Source organism: Myotis brandtii, unplaced genomic scaffold (genome assembly GCF_000412655.1).
Source record: "Myotis brandtii unplaced genomic scaffold, ASM41265v1 scaffold43, whole genome shotgun sequence".
Classification (NCBI taxonomy): domain Eukaryota; kingdom Metazoa; phylum Chordata; class Mammalia; order Chiroptera; family Vespertilionidae; genus Myotis; species Myotis brandtii.
Window position 1 is genome coordinate 3,398,197 of NW_005366455.1, and position 21,306 is coordinate 3,419,502.

Sequence of the window (21,306 nt, forward strand, 5' to 3'; positions counted from 1 at the left end):
TTTCTCTCTTTCTTTCTTTCTTTCTTTCTTTCTTTCTTTCTTTCTTTCTTTCTTTCTTTCTTTCTTTCTTTCTTTCTTTGCAATTTGGCCCCAATGGGATTAAAATATAAAATCCATGTACGTTGGCTTTGTTCTTAAAAAATTTACTTATCACCCACACTACGTTAAATCCTCTGAATTAGTACCTCCTTACATTATTTTCCTATTTCCTTGCCCCATCTCAAGCCTAAAAGTCAGAAAAACATTTTCTTCAAAGAATCATTTTTCTTGGCTTTGACTGACATTTGCAAATAGGCCACTCAGACATGTATCCTGATGTAGAGCATGCCTTGCTCTTGCTAGAGCCCGAGAGCAGTTACAGAGGCAGCCTGTGGCTTTCCCTTTCCCGTAATATGGGCCACTGACAAAAGACAGATGTGCCCTTCTTTTTGGACAGATGAAGCCACAGCTCTATTTTTAAGTCTGTAAATGCTAACTCTGGTATGCCATCTCTGCGTTTTACTCCTCAGTGGCTTCTGTCCACTTACAGCTCCTACGGGTCCCAATGTTTCCCTGGCTTCTAGCTCCCTCTCCTTGTCCACATAGAAAAGAATAAGATATTATCACATGCATCTTGGCCCAGGAATTCCCATTTTTAAACTCATTAATGTAACTGACAGGAAAGGCTTTGTGTCCTGTTCAAGTTTCAGGCAACATGTTAAACTGATGTGACATGGCCCCAAGTTAGAGCATTAAGTCAATGAGTCTGTATTGACTCCAGTCTATACTGGAAAGTGGGGTCTTTACTACCCGGAATGACTAGTGTGTCTCTCTGAGAAGAACAGATGACTGTTGCTATAGGGGTTTTTGGAATTATTCTAGAGGAGCAACTGTCTACTGGAGTGGAACATGTGACTAACAATGACAAGACTCACATGGAACTTTGGGATAGTTCATGGCCATCCACCTGGAAGCCTCTTCCTGGAACCATAACACAACTGGCACCACAACGACACCTTGCCTTGCAGAAAACATTGAGTGACATGTTTAGTCCTGTTTGTTGTCTGCCGTTGCTAAGTTCTCTCCAGGCAACCCATGAACTCTCCACCCTTTTAATTTGATGCTTTTCACATTCCTGAAGAATGTGGTTCTCATCACGCAGTTGCCACAAGGGTTACCGGTTTAGGAAACTTTGATGTCAATTTTCTTTCTAAAAATGACTTTGGTGTACATAGTATAACATTGCAACTGTGGTTTCTGAAATTCTGAAATAAGTGTTTTATCTTTAAGGACATTTTTGCTATTCTGTGGTGAAGTTGTCAACACCTTCTAACGTATGAGAATTTCTCCTTTCTCCCCCAATATATAATTTCTTCCATATTTTCAGATACTTACATCATCTAAGCCAATTTTTTGGCACATTTCACCCCATACTATAGAGAGAAACCACGGTATAGATTTTAAGTGCTGACAGAGAAAGAACTGTTAATTTGCCTAGTCTGCAACCTGTGCAATTTTCTACTTCTTACATAGAGTATAAATTTCCTGATAGTCATATTGATGTTTTATTAACTGTTGATGTGCTGGGTGAAAAAAGAAGGTGGCTTTCCCAGAGATGATTTTTTCTCATTTGATACTTTCCCATCACCTGAATACTGGTAATAGTGAGCAATAATATAGTCTGAGTTTGGAGACATCTATATCTTTGAAATCCCCTCCTCTGCAGACAAACTAAGCAAAACAAAATACTGTTTCGGGATTCAATTTGTACTTTTGGAATTAGGCAGCTTCATAAACCTGCTTTCTCTTGGTGTAAACTTCTCAGCTCTCATTAGGTGATTCACATGGGTGACTCTAGTTCTCTATGTGCCCTCCCAACATGCTTCTCAGGCTCTTCCATCAAACCTTGCATCCCTCCTTCATCACCTACTAAAGAGAATGGCACCTACATCCACCCTGTTGTCCAAGCTCTGGACTTCAGACTTATTCGTATTACCTTTTCCCTCACGGACCACACATCTAACCAGCCACCAAGACATGTCAAGGTGAATCTTCTTAACAGTACACGCCTTTCTTCCCTTCCTGGCATTGCCCACTGTGACAGCCTCAGGTCAGGCCTAAGGCTTTTCCACAGGAATTACATCAACAGCTTCCCATTGTCTTTCCTGATTCTAGCCTCATCCTTAAAATTTATTCTCCATAAAATTATCAGGGGGATTTTTCCAGAATGCCAACCAGATCAAACCATCCCCTGGTTTTAAACGCCTCCAGTGGCTGAGAGCTATTGAGTAGTCCAACTTCTTGGCATGCTGCATCAGGTGCTTCACAACTACGTGTCTTGCCTCTTCCTCACCTCAGATTCAACGTGTGCATATAAAATGTTTAGCACTTGATATTCTGTATTGCAATCTCTATTGATTTGTCTCTCTTTCACTCCTTACCCAAGCCACCAGCCTAGACTGTAAAGCTATAGAGCCAAAGGCGGTGTTTCAGTAAGGAATATTTTCTCAACGCCTAGCTCAGTGACAGCTACACAGGATTGTCCAACTAAAAGTTTACTGAATGGATGAATGAATCAATCAACAAAGTGTCAACTCTCGCTACCATCATGATCTTATCCAACGATAGAACACTAGATTAAATGTCCCTCACAATCCAACTTCTCAAGTTTCCTACACTCCTCTCAGCTGTCACACGAACACAAGTCACAGGTTTACTTCCTTCTATCCGATGCCAGCCTGTCTCCATCTTTTCTGGGCTCAGCTTCAGCCAGATTCCCTACCACTTTCCTCCCACACACAAAGCGTACTAAGTCAAACTCTCATCTTCTTCAAGACTTAATGTGCCTCCCTAAATGACTAATTTACTACTAGAGAGACACTTAGGCACTGGGGAGAATCTGGCTCATTATTTAATAGCCAATAAGGCCAGCTGTTTCATTTCAAGAAATTAATGGTCTTTAAAACCTTTCCATATTGTACCAACTGTGCTTCTCAACGAAGAGCCAAGTGACTTTTATTAGGGTTGATAAAAGCCAAACCCTGTTAGTCTATGCTAGCTTTCTTCATAATAGCAAGAGAGTCTTCGGGGATATCTGGTTATTTTTGCTTTACTCTCTCCCTGTTGATTCTTTGAAATATTTTCTCTGCTGAATTTTCTTTGGTCGGTCCCTTGGAGACTGCAAAAGGTGGTCCAACAGCTGTACTCCATGGCCCGATGGCTTGATCCTCCGCCTTCTTGACATCTTAAGGAATGCCTTTCAGCATTTAGCCCAATTTGGCTGAGACAGTGAGCAGTTTGTTAGTTCCAGGTTAGCTCATTCAATCTTTAGCCACTTGAAATTACTCTTGTGTAAAAAAAAACATTCACATTCAGAGGATGTTTTATGAAACCATCTTTCTCTTATTAATATTCCGTCATTAGGCAAAAAGGTCAAGAAAAGGCTAGATGAAGCCACAAATCCATATTATGAGACAAAGATATAGCAGCCCTTAAATTTTTAGCTCTTGATCAGTACTTGAGGACATTTAGCTTTTAAGAACAAGACTGAGTAAAATACATTTGCCATCTACCAGCAGCTAATGTCTCTATTCTTTTTAAATATCAACTGTTGCCAGTGGCACGTGAACAGCTATAGTACCATACCCTACATACATAAAATGGATTATTTATCTAAGTTATATATGGCAAGGGTGGCTATGGCTTAATGTTAATATTGTACTTTCTTTGGGTTTCCTGTGGTTTTATGCTGCTATAATTTAAAGTGGGATCAGTATAGTACTCTTTGTTCCAAAAAATGTTGCTGTCTACTCAGACTCCTGAGAGCTCCCCCTCCCTCTTTACTTTCTGGGGGTGGGAACAGAATGTTAGTTTCAAATGCAGGGAAGGCAGCCTTGGTGATCACACAAGAGTGGCCTCTGACACGCAAGTAGGCCAGCACTGGAGGATGTGATGAGGGGAGGGGAGTGAGGGCACAGAGGCAGGAGTTTGCTTTCTGGGATTGATATGCTGGGAAGGTTTTGTCCTCTCTAGAAGCAGGCAGGGAGGCTGGGTGTGGAACAGGAGGACACATGCACACTATGATGTGTGGGACTGAGAGGCAGGAGGCCACAATGAGGCTTCTCGCTAAAACTCTCACATCCGCTCTGATATTGAAGGTACGTCAGCACAGTAAGTGAGTGTTTGGGTATTTTCTCATAAATTTTATAAATTAAATCTTCTCTGTGAATCCATTATCATCTTATTGGGAAAAAAACGACACAAAAACACCCAACACTTGCTAGTCACATAAAAATCATAATATGAGGATTTTTATGAACGACCCCTTTAAGAGTTTACAGTCAATCCTTCTAATTCCGTAAATCTGACTGAGTCACAAAACTCTCTCACTCACCTTCCTTCAGAAATGTGAAAGTACATTGCTGCTCAGGATGACATGTGTGTTCAAAGATTTCCCACAGTAGAACAAATAAATGAAAACTAAATAAAATAATAAATAACTAGAAGAAAATATGGGCAAATACATGGCCTCATGATGGGAGACAATGTTTTGTATATAAAGCAGATGAATAAGCCATAAGGCAAAAGATCAAAGATTTAACTATAAAAATGACAATTCCTATTAACTATAAATTTAAAGTTAAATAATGTTAACATGTGACATGTTAATGTTCTTAATACTATCTGACGAGATCTAGTAAGTCAAGAAGTAAAAGATGAATGCAAATGATAAATTACAACAGACTGAAAAAAATGCAAATTCCAATAAACACATGAGAAAAGTTCAAACTTACTAAGAGTAAAGAAATTACAAATTAAAACAGTTTGTGATCACCCTGGCTGGTTTTGCTCAGTGGTTAGAGTGTTGGCCAGTGGACTGAAGGGTCTCTGGTTCAATTTCCAGTCAAGGGCATGTACCTCGGTTGCAAATTCCATCCCTGTCCCCGGTTGTGGCACCAGCAAGAGGCAACCAATCCAATCGAAGTGTCTCACTCACACCAATGTTTCTCTCTCTCTCCCCCTTCCCTTCCTCTCTTCTACTCTCTCTAAAAATCAATGGAAAAAATATCCTCACTTCTCAGGTGAGGATTGAAAAAAAAAACAGTTTGTGGTCGTAATTGTTATTTTTAACCTATTAAATTGATAATGCTGGTGAGGGTGCAAGTTGGTACAGCTTTTATAGAGATTGGTCAGGCAATATATATCAAGAACTTTTAAAATATTCACACGTTAGGAATTTATCCTGTTGCCTGCGTGTCTTATGACAAGTACTTTTTGTTTTCAGGAAGATGAGCTTAAGCATCTTTATAGAACTGGATGTGACTGATCTAGTCTTACAGGTTTCCTACATTTAACACTGGTATCTTAGCATGAAGTCTCACATTAAGGTGAGATTATAGAGACCACAGGTGTGGCATGACCAGGGCTATAGGACTATCCCTGCATTTGGGCAAATTTTTGTTATTCTTAATTTGAGCACAGGCGTCATGTTGAAATCCATGCAGAACTTGACCTGGTATGTGTTTACAGCACGATCCTAAGTCACGTGACTGCCGTCATTCATTGCATGCAGGAGTTAGGCACCTTAGTGCCAGTTTTCATTTGCTGAGGCTTTCCACAATCTCAGGGGCATTCCCAGAGGTGCTACTGTACTTCAGTGACATTCTGAGCATGGGCTCAGCAGAAAATGAACTTGTCAGAGACTTTACAGCATGCTGATGGACTGTACATTTGAGTGAAACAAAGAGAAACCAGGATTCCGTTCTTCTGGGGTGATGTTCTTGGGCTGCTCTGTCCATGCTATGGTTGTTCATTGAGTACCACATAAGACAACCAATTCACAGAATTTCTCCAAAAATAAAATGCAGGCATCAAGACCGCCTGGGGCTACTGAATAATTACTTAATTTTCTCTCATCAAAGGCAACCAGGACTGATCCACCTGCCCCCTGAGACTGCACACTCGCCAGTGGAGCCTTGCTGCCGTGCCTCACCCATATCTCGCCATCACTTCTGGTCTACTGGAGGACTTCCTCCAAGTATCTGTGCTTCATGGCTGAGGCCTCCTCTCACCAGTGCACTGGGTGGGCAGAAGTTGGCTCCCTTAGGAACTACTATTAGCCAATGAGGAATAGGACTTGGAAGACACACAGCGCAATATCCTTGCCCCTCCGAGGGGCAGGGTGTGAGTCCACCCGCACCCTGTCCAGAGGCCCCAGCAGAACTGATCCATTGCCTGCAGCAGTGACCTGCTTCCAATGCGCTCCATCCCGGCATTCTTGCCTTCCTCCCCTCGCTCCCCTTCAAGTGCTTCCTGGGAACGCTTCCCAAATAAAATCACTTGCTCCAAAGCCTTTATCTCAGGGTCCGCTTTTGGGGCAAACCTAGCCCAAGACTCCAGAATGAGGGCATTTTTTTTTTTTTTTTTTTTTTTTTTTTTTTTGAGTTTGTACTCGAAAATTATGGGAGCTTCCACTGTTCCTTGTTTTTTTGTTGTTGTTGCTATTGCCACAACAATACAAGGAACTCAATATATCCATTAGCCAGGTACACCAAATCCTTATGTTTTGCCCCATTTACTTTATCACTGATTCTTTTCACCACCCCTCACTTTCTTCCCTTCCCAACCCCCTCCTTCTCTCCATATGCAACATGAACACACATACACATATTAGTATACATCCCTATTATTATTTCCTGAACCATTTGAGAATAATTTGGAGACATATGCCTCTTTACCCCTAAATATTTCAGTGCATATTTCGGAAGAATAAGGATATTCTGTTTTATAAGCACAACAGAGTTCCTCAAATGATTTCTTCTCACCCTCATGCCTATGCTTCATGGGGTCAGAGCTGTGCTTAGTCACAGACTGCCAGATGGCGTTAAGTCACCAGTTCTTCCTATATGAGAAAAATGTAATTTCCAGAATGAAATTACACAGACAGTGATAGATAAGACTTTGCTGTCCACATAAGCAGTGAAGACATGTCACAACCACAGACCGGCAGCCAGGCCTGTGCGATTTGCCCTGATCATCTGCCTCGTTCTGAACTTTTGGAGTAAGAGACTCCACACTGCTGGGGCTCCTTCTGGAAGTCTGAAGGGCACCTCAAATCTAACACCTCTCAAACCATACTCACAAGCCTCTCTCCAAACCTAGTCCTCTGCCAGCATTGCCTTCCTTGGGGAACGGTACCTCCACCCAGCTGTTGTGTGTGCGTTCATTCTTGACTCCTGGCTTTCCTTATCCCCTACACCTCCACATGCAACCCATCATCACTGTCAGTTCTCTCCACCATCTCTTTCCATCTCTACTCTCATCACCACCACCCTTGTACACCCTACCAACATCTCTCACAGGAAGGACAGCAATGATCTCTGAAGTGGTTGGCACCCACTCCAGCCTCCCTCCACTCTATTCTCCAGCCTGCAGCTAGAAAAAATAACTGAAACACAATCTGACCATGACATTATTCTGCTTAAAAGCCATATGGTTTCTAGTTAGCGTTGGAATATACGTAAACATCCTTCACTTAACCACCCATGACCTGCCTTCCACCTACCTCTCCCGCTCTACCCTCGCGGTCTCTGTCCCAGCCACACAGCCTTCTCTCAGTCTCCCCGTTCACCAGGCTCTCTCCACCACAGGGCCTGTGCATGTGTTCTCTCTGTTTGGAATATTAATTATTTCTTCTTTCTGACCTCCTTTAGACCATAGCTCAAGTCTCACTCCCTGCCTTGATTTAGTTCAATTTCCCATATTTTCTTGAATGACATATCTCTCCTTTTTCATAACGGGCAGAGTTGCAATTTTATGTGTACTTTGTGACTGTACAATGACTATACCTTCCACTACATGTAAGACTCACAGTAGAGAGCTTTGTCTTATGGGCTTATTATTGTATCCTCAAGGCCTACAGAGTATATTGAACTTGGTAGGCAGTCAGTGAAGAGTTGCTGAATGAAGAAAGTAGAAAAGATATGCGATTTTTCTAGCTCATCTGTTCAGGCTAATAAAGTTGCACAATTTACTCTGAACCATTCAGGACTAACCTGAATAAAAAAAAATCAGATAAGAAAGGACTGACCAGAAAAAGAACAAACTGAGGAATTCAAGCTATTGATAAGGTGGTAACATAAGCGACCTGTCTATACGTAACCCGCAGAAGGCAGCCATCACTTTATCGTGGCCACATTACACATTAATGCATCTGGAAATTACTCATACAAAACATCGTCCAGAAGCTCTGTCTTATATAGGGACCTGATTCTGATGTTGGAAAAAACTGTAAAAGGGTATTGCACAGTGTAGGCCATCCAGTATAAATTGTCAAAGGCACCAACAGAGCAGTAGAAAGTGACCCAGCACAAATTCTAATCCTGATTTTATAGGATTGTTTCCAGCGGGAAAAGTTCATTGTGGCGAGTTCCTTCTCAAAATAGCTCGGCGTGCTTATTTTCCATCTTAAGCCTCTGTTGCAACAATTAAGCTCTTTCCAGTGCCCTGCACAAACCAGGCTGTCAGACACTATCATTTCTGAAAATGGGTCTGCATTTGCCTCGGCTACACGCAAGCAATTAGTGGGCAGAAACCTTATCTGAGCAGTCAACGCCCTGTCTTCACTTTCAAGCAATGGCCAAGTTCAAAGGCTGCTAATGATGCCCCAGAGCGTATTGTTGGTGGAGAGTGGCCAATGAGAATTGCCAGGTTCCCACCTATTTAACATGCCATTCCGTGTCCAGCCATGAGGGTCAGTCTTGCTAATTGTGGAGTGGCACAACCCTCTGTTGGGACAAACCCCAACCACTTCTATCCAGGCTTAATTGAAGACTTGGAATATAGGCAGGAACACATTCTGGATGTGGCTCTATTTGTACCACCCCTTCCCACATTTGTACCACAAATGTTTGCCTTTGCGAGAAATAATGGAGCTGGACCAAGGTGTTTCCTGGCACAATGACGGAGGTCATGGGGCCCGTGTCACATGAAATCCAGGGCACAGATGGGCTCATATGGCACCTCCATGGTCACTGACTGCCAAAGCTCTCTTCTCTGGACTTGAAGCAACAGAGTCTATAAAAGCCATCCCTCCACAGTTTTCTGGCACGTACATCCCAGCCACGTCCCCCGAGGATCTGCCAGGACTATATGTGAACAGAGCAACAATACTTTCCTGGCTACAAAAATTGCTGAAGTGGAACCGACGGCTATATATTTTTTAAACACCAGCATAACAAAGAGGCAGTCTTTAAAAAAGAGCACTGTTTAAAAGATATTTCGGCTGGAAGGAAGTGGGTGTTTACTAGTACATGTGTTCAGGGGAGCTCTGTGGTTCTTAGTAATTTTGAATGCCTGTTAGGGGTTTTTGCATTTTAATGTCCTGCAGTTACATATTGCAGAGATGTGTGTGTGTGTGTGTGTGTGTGTGTGTGTGTGTGTGTGTATGCGCACATGCAGGGGTTGGGGGGTGGACACAGCGAGAGCTGCTGCAGTACAGGATGGTCACTGAGTACTTCTACCTGATTACAGCCAACCTAGCACAAGACAACCTGATTCATGGAGATTCTGGAGGTTTCTGGGCAGGGAAGAGCTGGACTGAATTCAAAGTGCCCCTTATTACTCTGTGTGCGGTCTTGGCCATACCACTCTGCATCTCTCAGCCTCAGTTTCTTCATCCATAACATAGGGATAATAATACCCCAGGATTGTTACTAGAAATGAGGTGACATATTTAAAGGACCCACCGGAGTTCTTGGAGCACAATTAGATACGAAACAAGTGTTAGTGGCTACCTGCATGCCCCACTGCAAGTGTTTCTGTGGAAGGATAGTGCGGAGTGCAGCCTGGGGTCTGGGGATCGGGGCCATGCACACGGGGGTGTGACGGTTATGCCTGCAAAGCCCTAGGCAGAGCCATGTACATCCTCTTAGTCGTAAGGAAAATGTGGCCATCTTGTTTTCACTTAGGGAAAGCATCTCATAGTGATATAAGAATAAAAATGGCAAACTTCTAAAGCATTTTTCTTTTCCTCCATGACTTCCCTATTGTTTTCCTCACTGTATTTTATTACTTTTTCACCACCTCTAGGTTGGAACATTTTTCATGTTCTTTGAGTTCTAAAAGACAATGAACACGGATGTTTTTAACATGGTCTAAGCTGTCTTTCTTCCCATGAACTCATGCTACTCGAGAAAAAGCTGATGTATTCCAGCCTCTCCCTAAACGGTCTGTGTTCAGGGCAGCGCACAGTGAAATAAAACTCATAGAGAACTGAGTTTGAATCCTTGTTTGGGTGCCACTTGGAGGATGGATATTTTTCTATTGCGAATGACAGCCGTCATAATGACCACTATGCAGTTAGAGGGTGCGGATCAATGAGGCGATGCACGTAACATACCTAGCCCATGGGAGGGACTCAGTGCATTTACAATACTCCTCTTACTTCCGTTGCCCTAATTGTTCGTAGCTTGATTTTCTCTTCAAGTATAATTGGACAGATTAGGAGTAAACATGACATCTTTGAAACCATCTACATGCAGATTTGGGTTCATAAAAATGGAAACTCCACCCAGTGATTTTACTCTTAAATATTCTTGTTGAATAACATCATGTGTTCACGCATTTGGGGATGCACTCGCTTTTCATCCAAGATGCCTGTCTGTTTTAGTGATGAAATGGCATTTTATATAATCATACAACACCAGCCTCATAAACACATACACACCAGAGAGTATCATGAGCTAATGCATTCGGTTTATTCAGTGTCTCTGCCTGCAGTTGGTTGGCCTGAGGACAAATCTAGGGACAGCAAATCCAGGAACATGAGTCATGGGACAGGCACAAAGGGCTAGGGAGATGGAGACAGAGGAGGTGGGTGCAGCATGAGGGGTGGACCGTGCAAACAGTGCAGCCCAGTCCAGAAACTCACAGCAATGACCCTCGTGTAGGAGCTTTTGGAGGCAGAGAGGGCAGGATGAGGATACACCAGGAAAACTTCCAGAACAGCCAAAGAGCGTGAGAAATTAGGTGCAGAGCAACCCTCAAACCTGAGCAGTTGCCTAGGCACAAAGCAGCCTTTCCTCTTGTCTGGAGAAGTGGGAAATAAATGCTAAAGCTCCTGAAATGTGTGCAGGAGGGAAAGCATGGAAGTCAGCCTACCGAGTGTAACACGTTTCAAGTTCAAGGTAGTGTCAGATCTGGCGTTCTTAAAATAGCAGGCACACACTCTGCCTCTAAAAGAGTACTTAACAAGAAAACATGTAGTAGTTTAGAATTTTCTATGGAAAATGGGGGAAAAGTAAGAATGTATGGAATTTAACATATGTGGTCTATCAAAGTTCAGTTAAAATTATTTTGGGGACATCAGTCCTGTAATGGGTCTTAACATGTTTTAAATCACTAATATTCTAGCTAAACTCATAATGGAGGCCTTCAATTGAATAATTAATATCAAATATTCTAACTGGCATCAAGGATATATTGCCTAGGAGGAAATGATGAAAAGTGTTATTAAAATGGACTTTTATCAGAGGAACTAAGTGACATAAAAACGACATGGCAGCAGCATTAACCCCCTGATCTCAGCCGTTTGGCATCTGAAGGCACTATTACACGCGAGGGCTTTTTGCATTTTTCAGGAAGTTTGAGTTGACAATGGAGACATCTTAATCTCACAAAGAATTCAGTTGCTGCTAATTCATCATCGTGTCCTCTGCATTAAGAGGGAGGTGGTGTCAGAGAGGCCAGTCCAGCAGGCAGCTGACTCCACAGGGCAGGGAAGCAGGGACGAGATTTCCAATACGGGAGCCCGAGGAGCAAGGAGGAGAAGCTGGCTCTGGTGGGCGAAGAGTGTCATTGAACTTCAAGAGGCATTCAACTCTGTCACATGCGGATGCGGGAGATGCGATCTAGACAAGCTCTTCAGCTGCCTTCACATTCCTGCAAAGTCAGAGCAGCAGCCGCAGCCCTGAGCTCTGAAAGGTGGCTTTTCACGGCAAGAAAGGGCCGTTCAGATAAAGTTGTGCCACCCGGAAGGTGTCAGAGAGACTGGCCACGATTCGCCGTATCAGATGAAGGGTGACAGGCCCCTGTCTGGAGACGTGGGGACAAGGACTACTTTTAGCTGCAATGACCTCAAATCCAGCCTTGACTGCAAGGAGCGGTCCGCATGTTCGCATGAAGCACCTTACTTGTCACACTGGCCTTGTGGCAGAGAGAAGCACTCAATTAGGCAGTGTGGGGACTTTGTCAGCGTCTCTGGGCCCAGATGGCCAAACCCGGCCCACACCTGACACACACACAGACGCCCAGTGTGCTGACCGCTCAAGTTCTCATCGAAGTCATTTTATACTGTCTAGGTTCGCTTCAGCCAAGACCAGGCCTGGGCACTGGTGGATATCTTTGCAGAACTCGAATGTCACTGCCACCTGCTTAGCAAGTGTCATAAAAACAATGCCAAGTTGGCCATGGAAAACGCAACAGCCATGAGCAGAGCGGAGGCTAAATGGAGAAAAGAATGTAATGAACGAGAGAGGGTGAGTGTCTTGGAGCAGCGAGGCAATGACAACCAAGGACGCAGAGGGGGCCCAGACAAGATGTTCTCAAGGAGGAGGTGCTGTGCACGCTGCGAACTTCAAAGTCAGCTGCACACGTGGGCCTGGAGTCCTCCTGGGGCTGGGCAAGAGCATATGTAGGGAAGAAAGCTGAAACCGACAACACGAACCAACCAAAATGTTACAGCAGAAGCACATTCTTACGGCTCGTTCCTCTGATCTGAACACCATCCCACCCAATATCACAACACTGGGAACACGCTTAGAAAGCTAGTGTATTTTAGGTTCTTAGGCAGCAAGCATAAGCTGTCTGCTCCTTCTAAAGTTGCTCTTTCTACCAGAACTCAGTTCTGGGATGCCGCTTCTCATGATACAGCCAAGTTAAGGCTGCGTCAGAAGTTCAAGTAACTACGTAACACGGGTGAGAGCGACGCCAGGACGGGAAGCCACACAGCCTGCACGGGCCTCCGTCTCACATCAGCCTGGGAGAGAGTGTCTCTCACCCCGGGGGTGTCATGAAGGTTTCCACCAGATAATTTATCGTCATTTTATTTCTTCCTGGTAGAGATTATTCCTAATCTTAAAGAACCAAAGCACCAATTTGCAGATACTGCTTTCTCATCTCTCGGGAGTGTTCTAACAAAACAGGAGTCTCTTTTTGGTAGGCAAAGTATATTGCTTAATGTTCATCTAGCAATTACACATTAAACTGTTCATATTTCAAGGGAAGGACTCGAGGGAATGGGAAAGAATTGATTTTATGACAGCATTACAGAGACGGTGGAAAGGCATTACCTAACCTGTATATTAGTAATGTCTGTGTCATATACAAAGATGAATAAGACACAGCCCCTGTCCTCAAAAGCACTTACAGTTTAGTGAGAAAGACAGAGGAGGAGTATGAAATGAAGGGAGTGTGATAATCGCAGAGTTTGGATCTGACTCAGAGCTGGATAACCTTAGTCTCAGAGGTTAAATGTACAAACCTGCAGCTGGTCTGCTTGGGTTCAAATCCCAGCTCTGCTGTTTCTAGCTGTTGAACTTGGGCAATTTTACTTCCTTTCCCTATGTCTGTGTTCTTGCATATGAAATGGGGACAATGACAGGGTTGCTACTGAGTCTTAGCGTTGCTGTGAACATAAGGTCAGTCAGTAGATATAAAGCATTTAGAACAGTGCCTGGTATATAATGAGGGCACACTAAAACTTTTATTGATCCTAGGGGAAAAATATGTCCTCATGAAAAATCAATACTAATATTGAAAAACAGTGCCCTGAAATAGTCAAGAAAGCTTGGGAGGAATTCTTTCCTATAACTTACTTATATAAAGACAAATCTATCCTCATCTGTAGACCAATATATTAAAAACCTACTGGTATTATGTCCATGGTCTTAGTTTAGGTCCTGGTGCTGGGTGTAAAAACTGATGGGTACAAAACACAATCCTTATTTCCAGGGATTTATAATCCAATGGGGTGGAAAGGGACAGTGAAGAATCATAATCTAATTCAGGGTATTTTCAGTGACACAGGAAAGGTGCCAACAGACATTATGGAAGTTAAAATGAAGCAGAGCTGAGGGAGTTCAGCTTTGGCATGGGGACTTTGAAGTATCTTGGAAGGAAGGGATGGATAGGCCAAGCAGACAGTTGTAACTGGGGCCACAAGAAGAGTGAGACAGAAGGTTAGCCGGGTTCATTCTGCAACATCATGGTGATGAGAACTGAATCTGTAGGAATGGAGGAGGCTGCTCAGAAAGAGTCTACATAAAGGAAAGGGCTGGAGGCGGGATCAGTGGGAAGCATCACTGACAGGCAGAAGCCTGGGGCAAGAGATAGAGTGTCTGTGGGTGGTGAGGAAATAGAGCCCACAGGCATAGGCCACTTTTTCCTAAAGTAGGAAACGTGGGAATGCAGGAGAAAGGGAGGTTGAGGGACGGTCTTCATTTTCTCTGATGGACTAGATCAAGTTCATGGGGTGAGTCTGCCCCCCGAGCCCTGCGCGGCTGTGAGGCATTAGAGCAGCATGGTCGGTGCTGCCCAGTCCTGAGCCGACAGGAGCATCTTAGCAGTGTCTCAGCACTTCCTCTCACCAGTAAACAGAGTGCTGCTCCCACACCATATGTGTCCTGGGAACTAGCACGTCCCGTTCGGCCCTCCTGGCTAACTCGCACTGGATACGGTCTCCACACCGGGGACATTCTAAGACTGAACTAGGTCTTGTTGGACAGGCCATGGCCTCTTGCCTAGACCTGAGTCTGCATCCTGTACTCATTATAGGAACTTTCATCTAAAAGAAGTGCCGTCTCCTAGCGTGTCCATAGCACAGTATGTTCAGATCGTCTCAGCTTGACATGTCCTCTTGCCCCTGACCATCTGGACGACTGGTCCTTTCTCAGAGTTGGCTAATCCTTCAGCCTAAGTTATGCCTCACATAACTATTAGCTCTCTCCTTCTCCACGTGGTGGGATTCTCAGCAAACTGTGTGGCTGAGCCTCTGCATGCACAGTAGTAGGCAGGGGAAGTAAAGCAATGGCCAAGGGGCTTGAAGATGTAGGCAAGAGGGGTAGTTGTTGGTACAGGGTCCCCGAGAAGCCAGTGAGAATAAGCTCTGCTGTATGGGTTTGATGCGTTAAGGAAAGGAACACATCTTCCCCAGAGATAAAATGAAAGAGAGCTAATAATATTAAAGCAAGTCCTTAAAATATGGCATGCAGGCTCTTCACTGAGGGTTTTGCTTATATTATTGTACTTAATACTCACACCAGCACTACACAGAGGCCCTAAGGTCATCCCCAGTTCACAGATGGAAAAACTGAGCCTGGAGCAGTTAGATCATGAGCCAAGGTCACACAGGTGAGAGTGATGGCTGGAGCTGTAACTATGGCCTGACTCCAAGTCCTGTCGTCATTGTCTCTGCCGTCTCTGCTCAGGACCTGTGTGTTAATGAAGACACAGGGAATCTGCAGTGCAGGACGCAGCAGTTGAGAAGCTAATGTTGACTATTTCAAGGTCATAAAGAAAAGGAAGTGAGGTCATCTCTAGAGATTGGGCTTGGGGGGCTTGGGGGCCTTGGTCATCTCCACAGGAGTTAACGGGAGCAGCCACCGTGGGACAGTCAGGGGAGTTGACAGCACGGCTAAAAGGCCCTGGCCGGCAGCAGGGGCCCAGCTGGGGCTGGGTAATGTGGGTCTTGTAGTGAAGTCCATGAACACAGTTTTATGAGTTTCTCTGGCAACCTTTCACCGCCCACGTCCGTAGGACCACAGAAGAGATGTGGTGCCTTTTGGCTCACTCCTTAGGGCTCAACACTCGATGACAAGCCCAGAAGTGCAGTGTCACGTGCTGATGCGCTGAGCCATCTGCAGAGGAGGGATAATGGGGTCCCGTGGGGCCGGCGATGGGCCAGGTGGGAATGACAGAGGCTAGGGGTGGGAGAGTAGAGTTCCCTGCTGAGGGACTGGCCAGGAGGAAGCCTGTGCAATCAGAATGGGGCCAGGAGATCTGAGAGGGGCTGGGAGGCTGCCATGAAAAAGAAGCTGTTTGCAAAAATACATACATTAATGCTCGCCTGTTATTGCAGCCTGGGAAACAGCCCTTCCCTACTCACCCAAGGTGAGTAATAACTTGTGTCAGGCAAGGATAAGGGGATGCTTTCTTCATGCTGTTTACTTCCATAAAAAACTGGGGGCTGGACAGGATAGTAAAACACGGACCCTGGTAAAAGCCCGTGTTTGCTAACGAGGCTGTATTACAACCATGCTCTGCTTTCCAAAGCAACACCCCCAGGAGAAAAGAAATAAAGCCATTTTTCTTCCGAGGCAGAAGGCTTAACATTGCTTAACAATAATACTTAACTTCGCTTAGCCCTTAGCCTCAGGCAACCTCATAACTACTATGCGAGGAATTGTCTTTTTCCTGGACTGGCTAGGGCTCTGGCTTAATTTTGTGAAGTGCCATTTAGCCTGGCAGTGGCTGCACGGGCCTCCTTTAACATGACAGCTCCATGAAAGCATAGTGGGGTGCCCCTTCACCTGGGCTCCCCCCCATATGTCCACTGGGAAGCATTGTCTCTGTGTCGATGGCTCCACATTTGACATATAAATCAACATTATGGAGTTTATCTTCAAAGCTCCCACGAAAACCATCCACAAACAACACAGGAACCAAACCCAGCAGTAGCATAATAACAGTGGTCGGCAAACTGCGGCTCAGCAAACTGCGGCTCGAGAGCCACATGTGGCTCTCGAGCCGCAGTTTGCTGAGCCGCAGTTTGCCAACCACTGCCCTATAAGGTTGGCCACTGACTTCCTATTGATAGAATCATTCCTACTTTTATTTAAAGATTTAACCCCATAAATATGTCAAAGCTTCCTGCTGCTGTGACAAAGAGGGGATCCAATGCTACAAGGAGGTGCTCTCCAAACTCTGCCCGCAGAAGGGAGAGCAGTGGGGCTGGTGGGACCCCATTAGTGGACGGTGAGATCTCCAGGGCCCGGGAGACCAGGAAACCAGGGGAAATGTTGCGGGCACTCAGCAGAATCTCCACCTTCTCAGAAGCCGGCAGGGCAGCCGCTGCCTCTGCATTCTGCTGCTTGTTGGGTAAATAAGGAGCCCCCCCCCCCCCGCAAGGATTAGAGCATCTTCCTTTTAGATATTGAGATGGCATTTCGAGTTTGAGCCCTCCTCCCATTTAGAAACCAGTGAGAGGGATCTCGTGCATTTGAGCCTTATTCATTCTCCATCACGGCAACCTGGTTGCCAGGTAGCTACAGAGGTCTGCTTGCTCAGGCAGCTGATCGCCCACCCTGGTGCTTGTGGCGAGTGGACCGTTGGCCCATTTGTTTTCCACCTACGATGCTCGCATCCAGCCATAGTGATACTCTCAGGGCTGGCGGGATTTTATCAATTCCTACATGTGTGATGGCTCCAGAGCCACACACAGCATGAATGCATCGCCTTCGTCAGAAAACGCCCTCCGCAGTGTGCCATCCTGAAATAGATGTGTGGTGATTCAGCCGTGATGGAGTACTTCGGGGCTTATAATAACAATACATAGAAGTTGGAGATTCAGAGGACTTTATGTTCATCATGAGGAATCTGGGCATTGGTAGCACCGGCATGAAAAGTGATTTGCTGCTTCCCATCCTAGACTGGAAGGACTCACTAAGGATGGACTCACTGTGTCTCCAGTCTGCATGTTCTCAGGGCTGATACTGAATAGAGGAGCCAGAGGTAGGTGGGGAATGAAAGAGTGACTGAAATTTATAGAATTTTCAATGTTCTTTCGGTTTTTGATTTGTACCCAAAACTCCATTGCCTCAGTCTGAGTTCAGGTTGGCCAGGAAGATGTTAAACTGCTTCCAGTTTTCCCTTTTTTTCTACCCTCTCACAAGAACATACTACTTTCCATCTGCCTTAACCACAATTTCCATACACTTCAACACTGAAAGCCAGAAATTTTATATTTAAAACAACTTTTGGAGACGACTTCCATCTTTTTTTAAATGAAAACAAGATACGAGGCCAGGGGAAAGTAGGGAGAGGAAGGAAACCAAGGATGGGAAAAACTGTGAGACAAAATATAAAAAAAAAGCAAAGCAGGGAGTAAAAAAATCTAGTGGCACAGAAGCTTCTAAAATCCTGTATTTGGGGTATCCTGCCTAATCCGTGTTAGAAATTGGTTCTCTGTGTGACTTGAGATTTTATTACGTTTGACAATCAACATACTATGGATAAGAGCGGACGGTCACTTAGGCTATGCCTTGTATAATTTTCAGGAGGTTCTTTTTGTTATGAGTTGTTATGAATTTACACACGGAAATCTAACCAACGCGCAACAAAACGGCACCTCCAGTTCCGAGTTAGCACTTTCGCAGCTCGGCTCAGATGGTCAGTTCCACCTGGGGTCCTCCTCTTTTTGCTAAAGGAGACACTGCAGCAGGTTAGTTTCCTGGCTCTCCCTGACCTTTCCTGGCTCCCCCCTCCCACTCAGCTCACTCATTCTCACACTCTCAACTCACTGAACTCCCAGGGTGGCTGCACTGTGATGCCCCTTTGGAAAGGTTTCCTCTTTGTCATGTGCGCGGAGAGCAGACTAAAATTATTCTTCATCTCACAGATAAGAGCGCCGACCTTTGAGAACTGTATCTCATTTTCAGGGCGTCCAGTTACAGCATCGGTGGATCGCGTTAGGCCCAGAGTCGCTGGACGGACTTTTCCCACGCAGTTCTCGCTCCCATTCCCGCGCCGCGCCCCTGCCTCTCACAGATATTTGCTTATTGCCTAAAGAACACAGTCAGATTCTAACTCAAGCAAAGGACGCCTTCCCAGGTTCACATTTCTCGCCTGCTTTTTAACACCCACATGGAGCCCAGAGGTAAAGGTCGGCCTGCCCTTCCTCGTGGGGACCTGCAAGCATCGGGATTTACTGTTTTATTGTCTCTAAGCTGGGTGTAGGGTGTTCAATACCACTTTTATAGCAATGGCTTAGGATTTCCATTCCACATCCAATATTCTTGCTGACATGTTCCATTGCAATGATATACTATTTTCTTCCCCTAAAAAGTAACCCACAAGTGTTTCAATTATTAGCACAGTTGTGAAGATGGCACTGCGGCTGCAGCAAATGGCAGCGAGGCAAAATTACAACATATTCCCTATCTCAGAGCCAGACTTCTAGCTCATGTAGACTGAAAGGAAGACTTTACTTGTGGGGGAGTGGGTGACAGAGACCCGCCGGGGAGGTACCTGGGTAAGGATGCATACTGCCTCTCCATCCCCTCGAAGCGGAGGTTGTGCGCATTCCCATCTGGACCCTTTCCAGACACCTGTGGAGAGAAGAGTAATTAGAGATGAAGATCCATTATACACCCCGGTTACTGACAATGCATCTCAGAATTATAATCAGTGCACAAATGCTGCCGCCGCCTGCCAAAATCCACCCTGGGAAAGCAGCAGGGGCTCGGTGTCGCTGTGCGCACTGACGATCAAGCCACAAGCACGGCATTTAACAACAAAGTCACTTCTTTCCAAAAAGGGTCATTGTCAAACTGACTCCTTCCTGTCACCGTGCCAGGGGTAACCTGTAGGCTGTAAGAACACTTTAAAAAGCAAAAAAGAAAACTAGGCTTTCATTTCTATAACAGCTTTAGACGTCCAAAAAAATTGAGTAGTACAGAGAGTTCCCATATACCCAGTTTCCCTGTTACTAACACGCCAGATTAAAATACAATTGATGAATCAATATTGATACATTATTGTTAACTACAGCCCACAGCTTGTTCAGATTTTACCTAATGCCTTTTCCTGTTCCAGGATCCCATATTACATTTAGTCATTATGTCTCCTTAGGCTCTTATTGGCTGTGACAAGGACTGTATTTTCCAAAGCACCTTGTCAATGACACCCTTCTTTACCAGCAGGTGTTGGTGACAGCCAGCTGTGTACTCCACGGCTTCCATGAAGCCCGCTTCCCTCTCACTTAGTCCCCTCACTTATGAGCAACCAAAGAGAAGCGATTAACTGTTTTCTAGCTAGTGCTGGTCTTTATTGTTTTTCCTCCTTTCCTATGTATTCCTGTGTTCATCTCTCTCCGGGCCTCTTTTATCAGCCTCTGAAACTCTGAAGGGCAGGAACTATCCCAGTAGTTTCTCAAAGTTTGCTAGTTCCATGAATCTAAAGACTTTCTATATTTCTTCCGTACCCACTATACCAACTAAAAACAGGATGAACACTTACAGGGATGTCAAAGTACCTGTTGCCCTGGCCAGTGTGGCTTAGTTGATTGGGCGTCATCCTGTGCACCGAAAGGCTGCCAGTTCAATTCCCGCCCTATCGATTCACTTTCACATTGTTGTTCTCTCTCTCTCTTTCTCTCTAAAAATATTAATTTAAAAAATCTAAAAGTACTTGTTAAGTGGCCAATTCCTCACTTGTTCATGTGGCTTTGTGGGCCACTCATGTGCTTGCCCTTGTGCGAGGTCGCCTTTGCATAATGGGCATGAAAGGGGTAAATAGAAGACCTGGGCTGTTATTTTGGGGGGAAGGGAGAGTTTGCTATGAAACACAGGAAGTGGCAGTGTCCAGGTCAGTAGGAGAAATTTTTCTAGGTAGTACTGAACCTGGAAGCTATTTTCTTCCTATCCAATGTCCTAGCTCTCACCAGCATCCGAGTGTGGGCTGTGTGTGTAGGGAGGGTTTGTTGGGGAGGTGTTGCAAAGCAAGTGTAGACACTCAGGTAGAGTAGGAAAGACTATTCCTGGTGTTGATTTATTACAGGAGGCCCTTCAGAGTGGATCCTACAAAACCTCTTCATAGTTCACCAACACCTAGAACAGGAGTGGCTGGACTTACCTGAGAGGACACCCACCCAGCGAGCTCCCTAGACTTACAAGAACTGCAGAGAGAGGGTCTAACATGGACTTTTCTAACAAAGGCCAGAGGCAAGGATGGTGTTGGACAGACAGGGGACAAGTAAACGGCACAGAAAAAGCAGCAAAGGATAGAAGTGTTGTCGCCAGCCACTCCCAACTAAGTTTTCCTTTGTTTTCAACTTATTTTTTTTTTATGGAGGAAGAATTAACATAAATACAAAAACTATGTTAAAGATGATTACTATAATTGTGGTTGTTGGAAAGATTATGCTTATGTCTCCCTAGTGGGGCTGTAGACATTTACAACTGATCTTTTTCTTGGGGCCACAAAATTCCCAGTTGATACTTTCAGCAAAAATATCCAAAATGGGCCAGCCTGATGATGACAGTCAGCATTCTG

At 44.8% G+C, this 21,306-nt stretch overlaps 1 protein-coding gene across 1 annotated transcript in view; it reads right to left on the reverse strand.

Annotated features, from left to right (window-relative positions):
* Nucleotides 1-21,306, reverse strand: part of PARD3B (par-3 family cell polarity regulator beta) — an 868,889-nt gene that overhangs the window by 35,076 nt on the left and 812,507 nt on the right. The window contains exon 22 of the mRNA XM_014546096.1: nt 19,282-19,361. Within this exon, the coding sequence (XP_014401582.1) occupies nt 19,282-19,361 (80 nt within the window). The remainder of the gene's footprint in view (nt 1-19,281; nt 19,362-21,306) is intronic.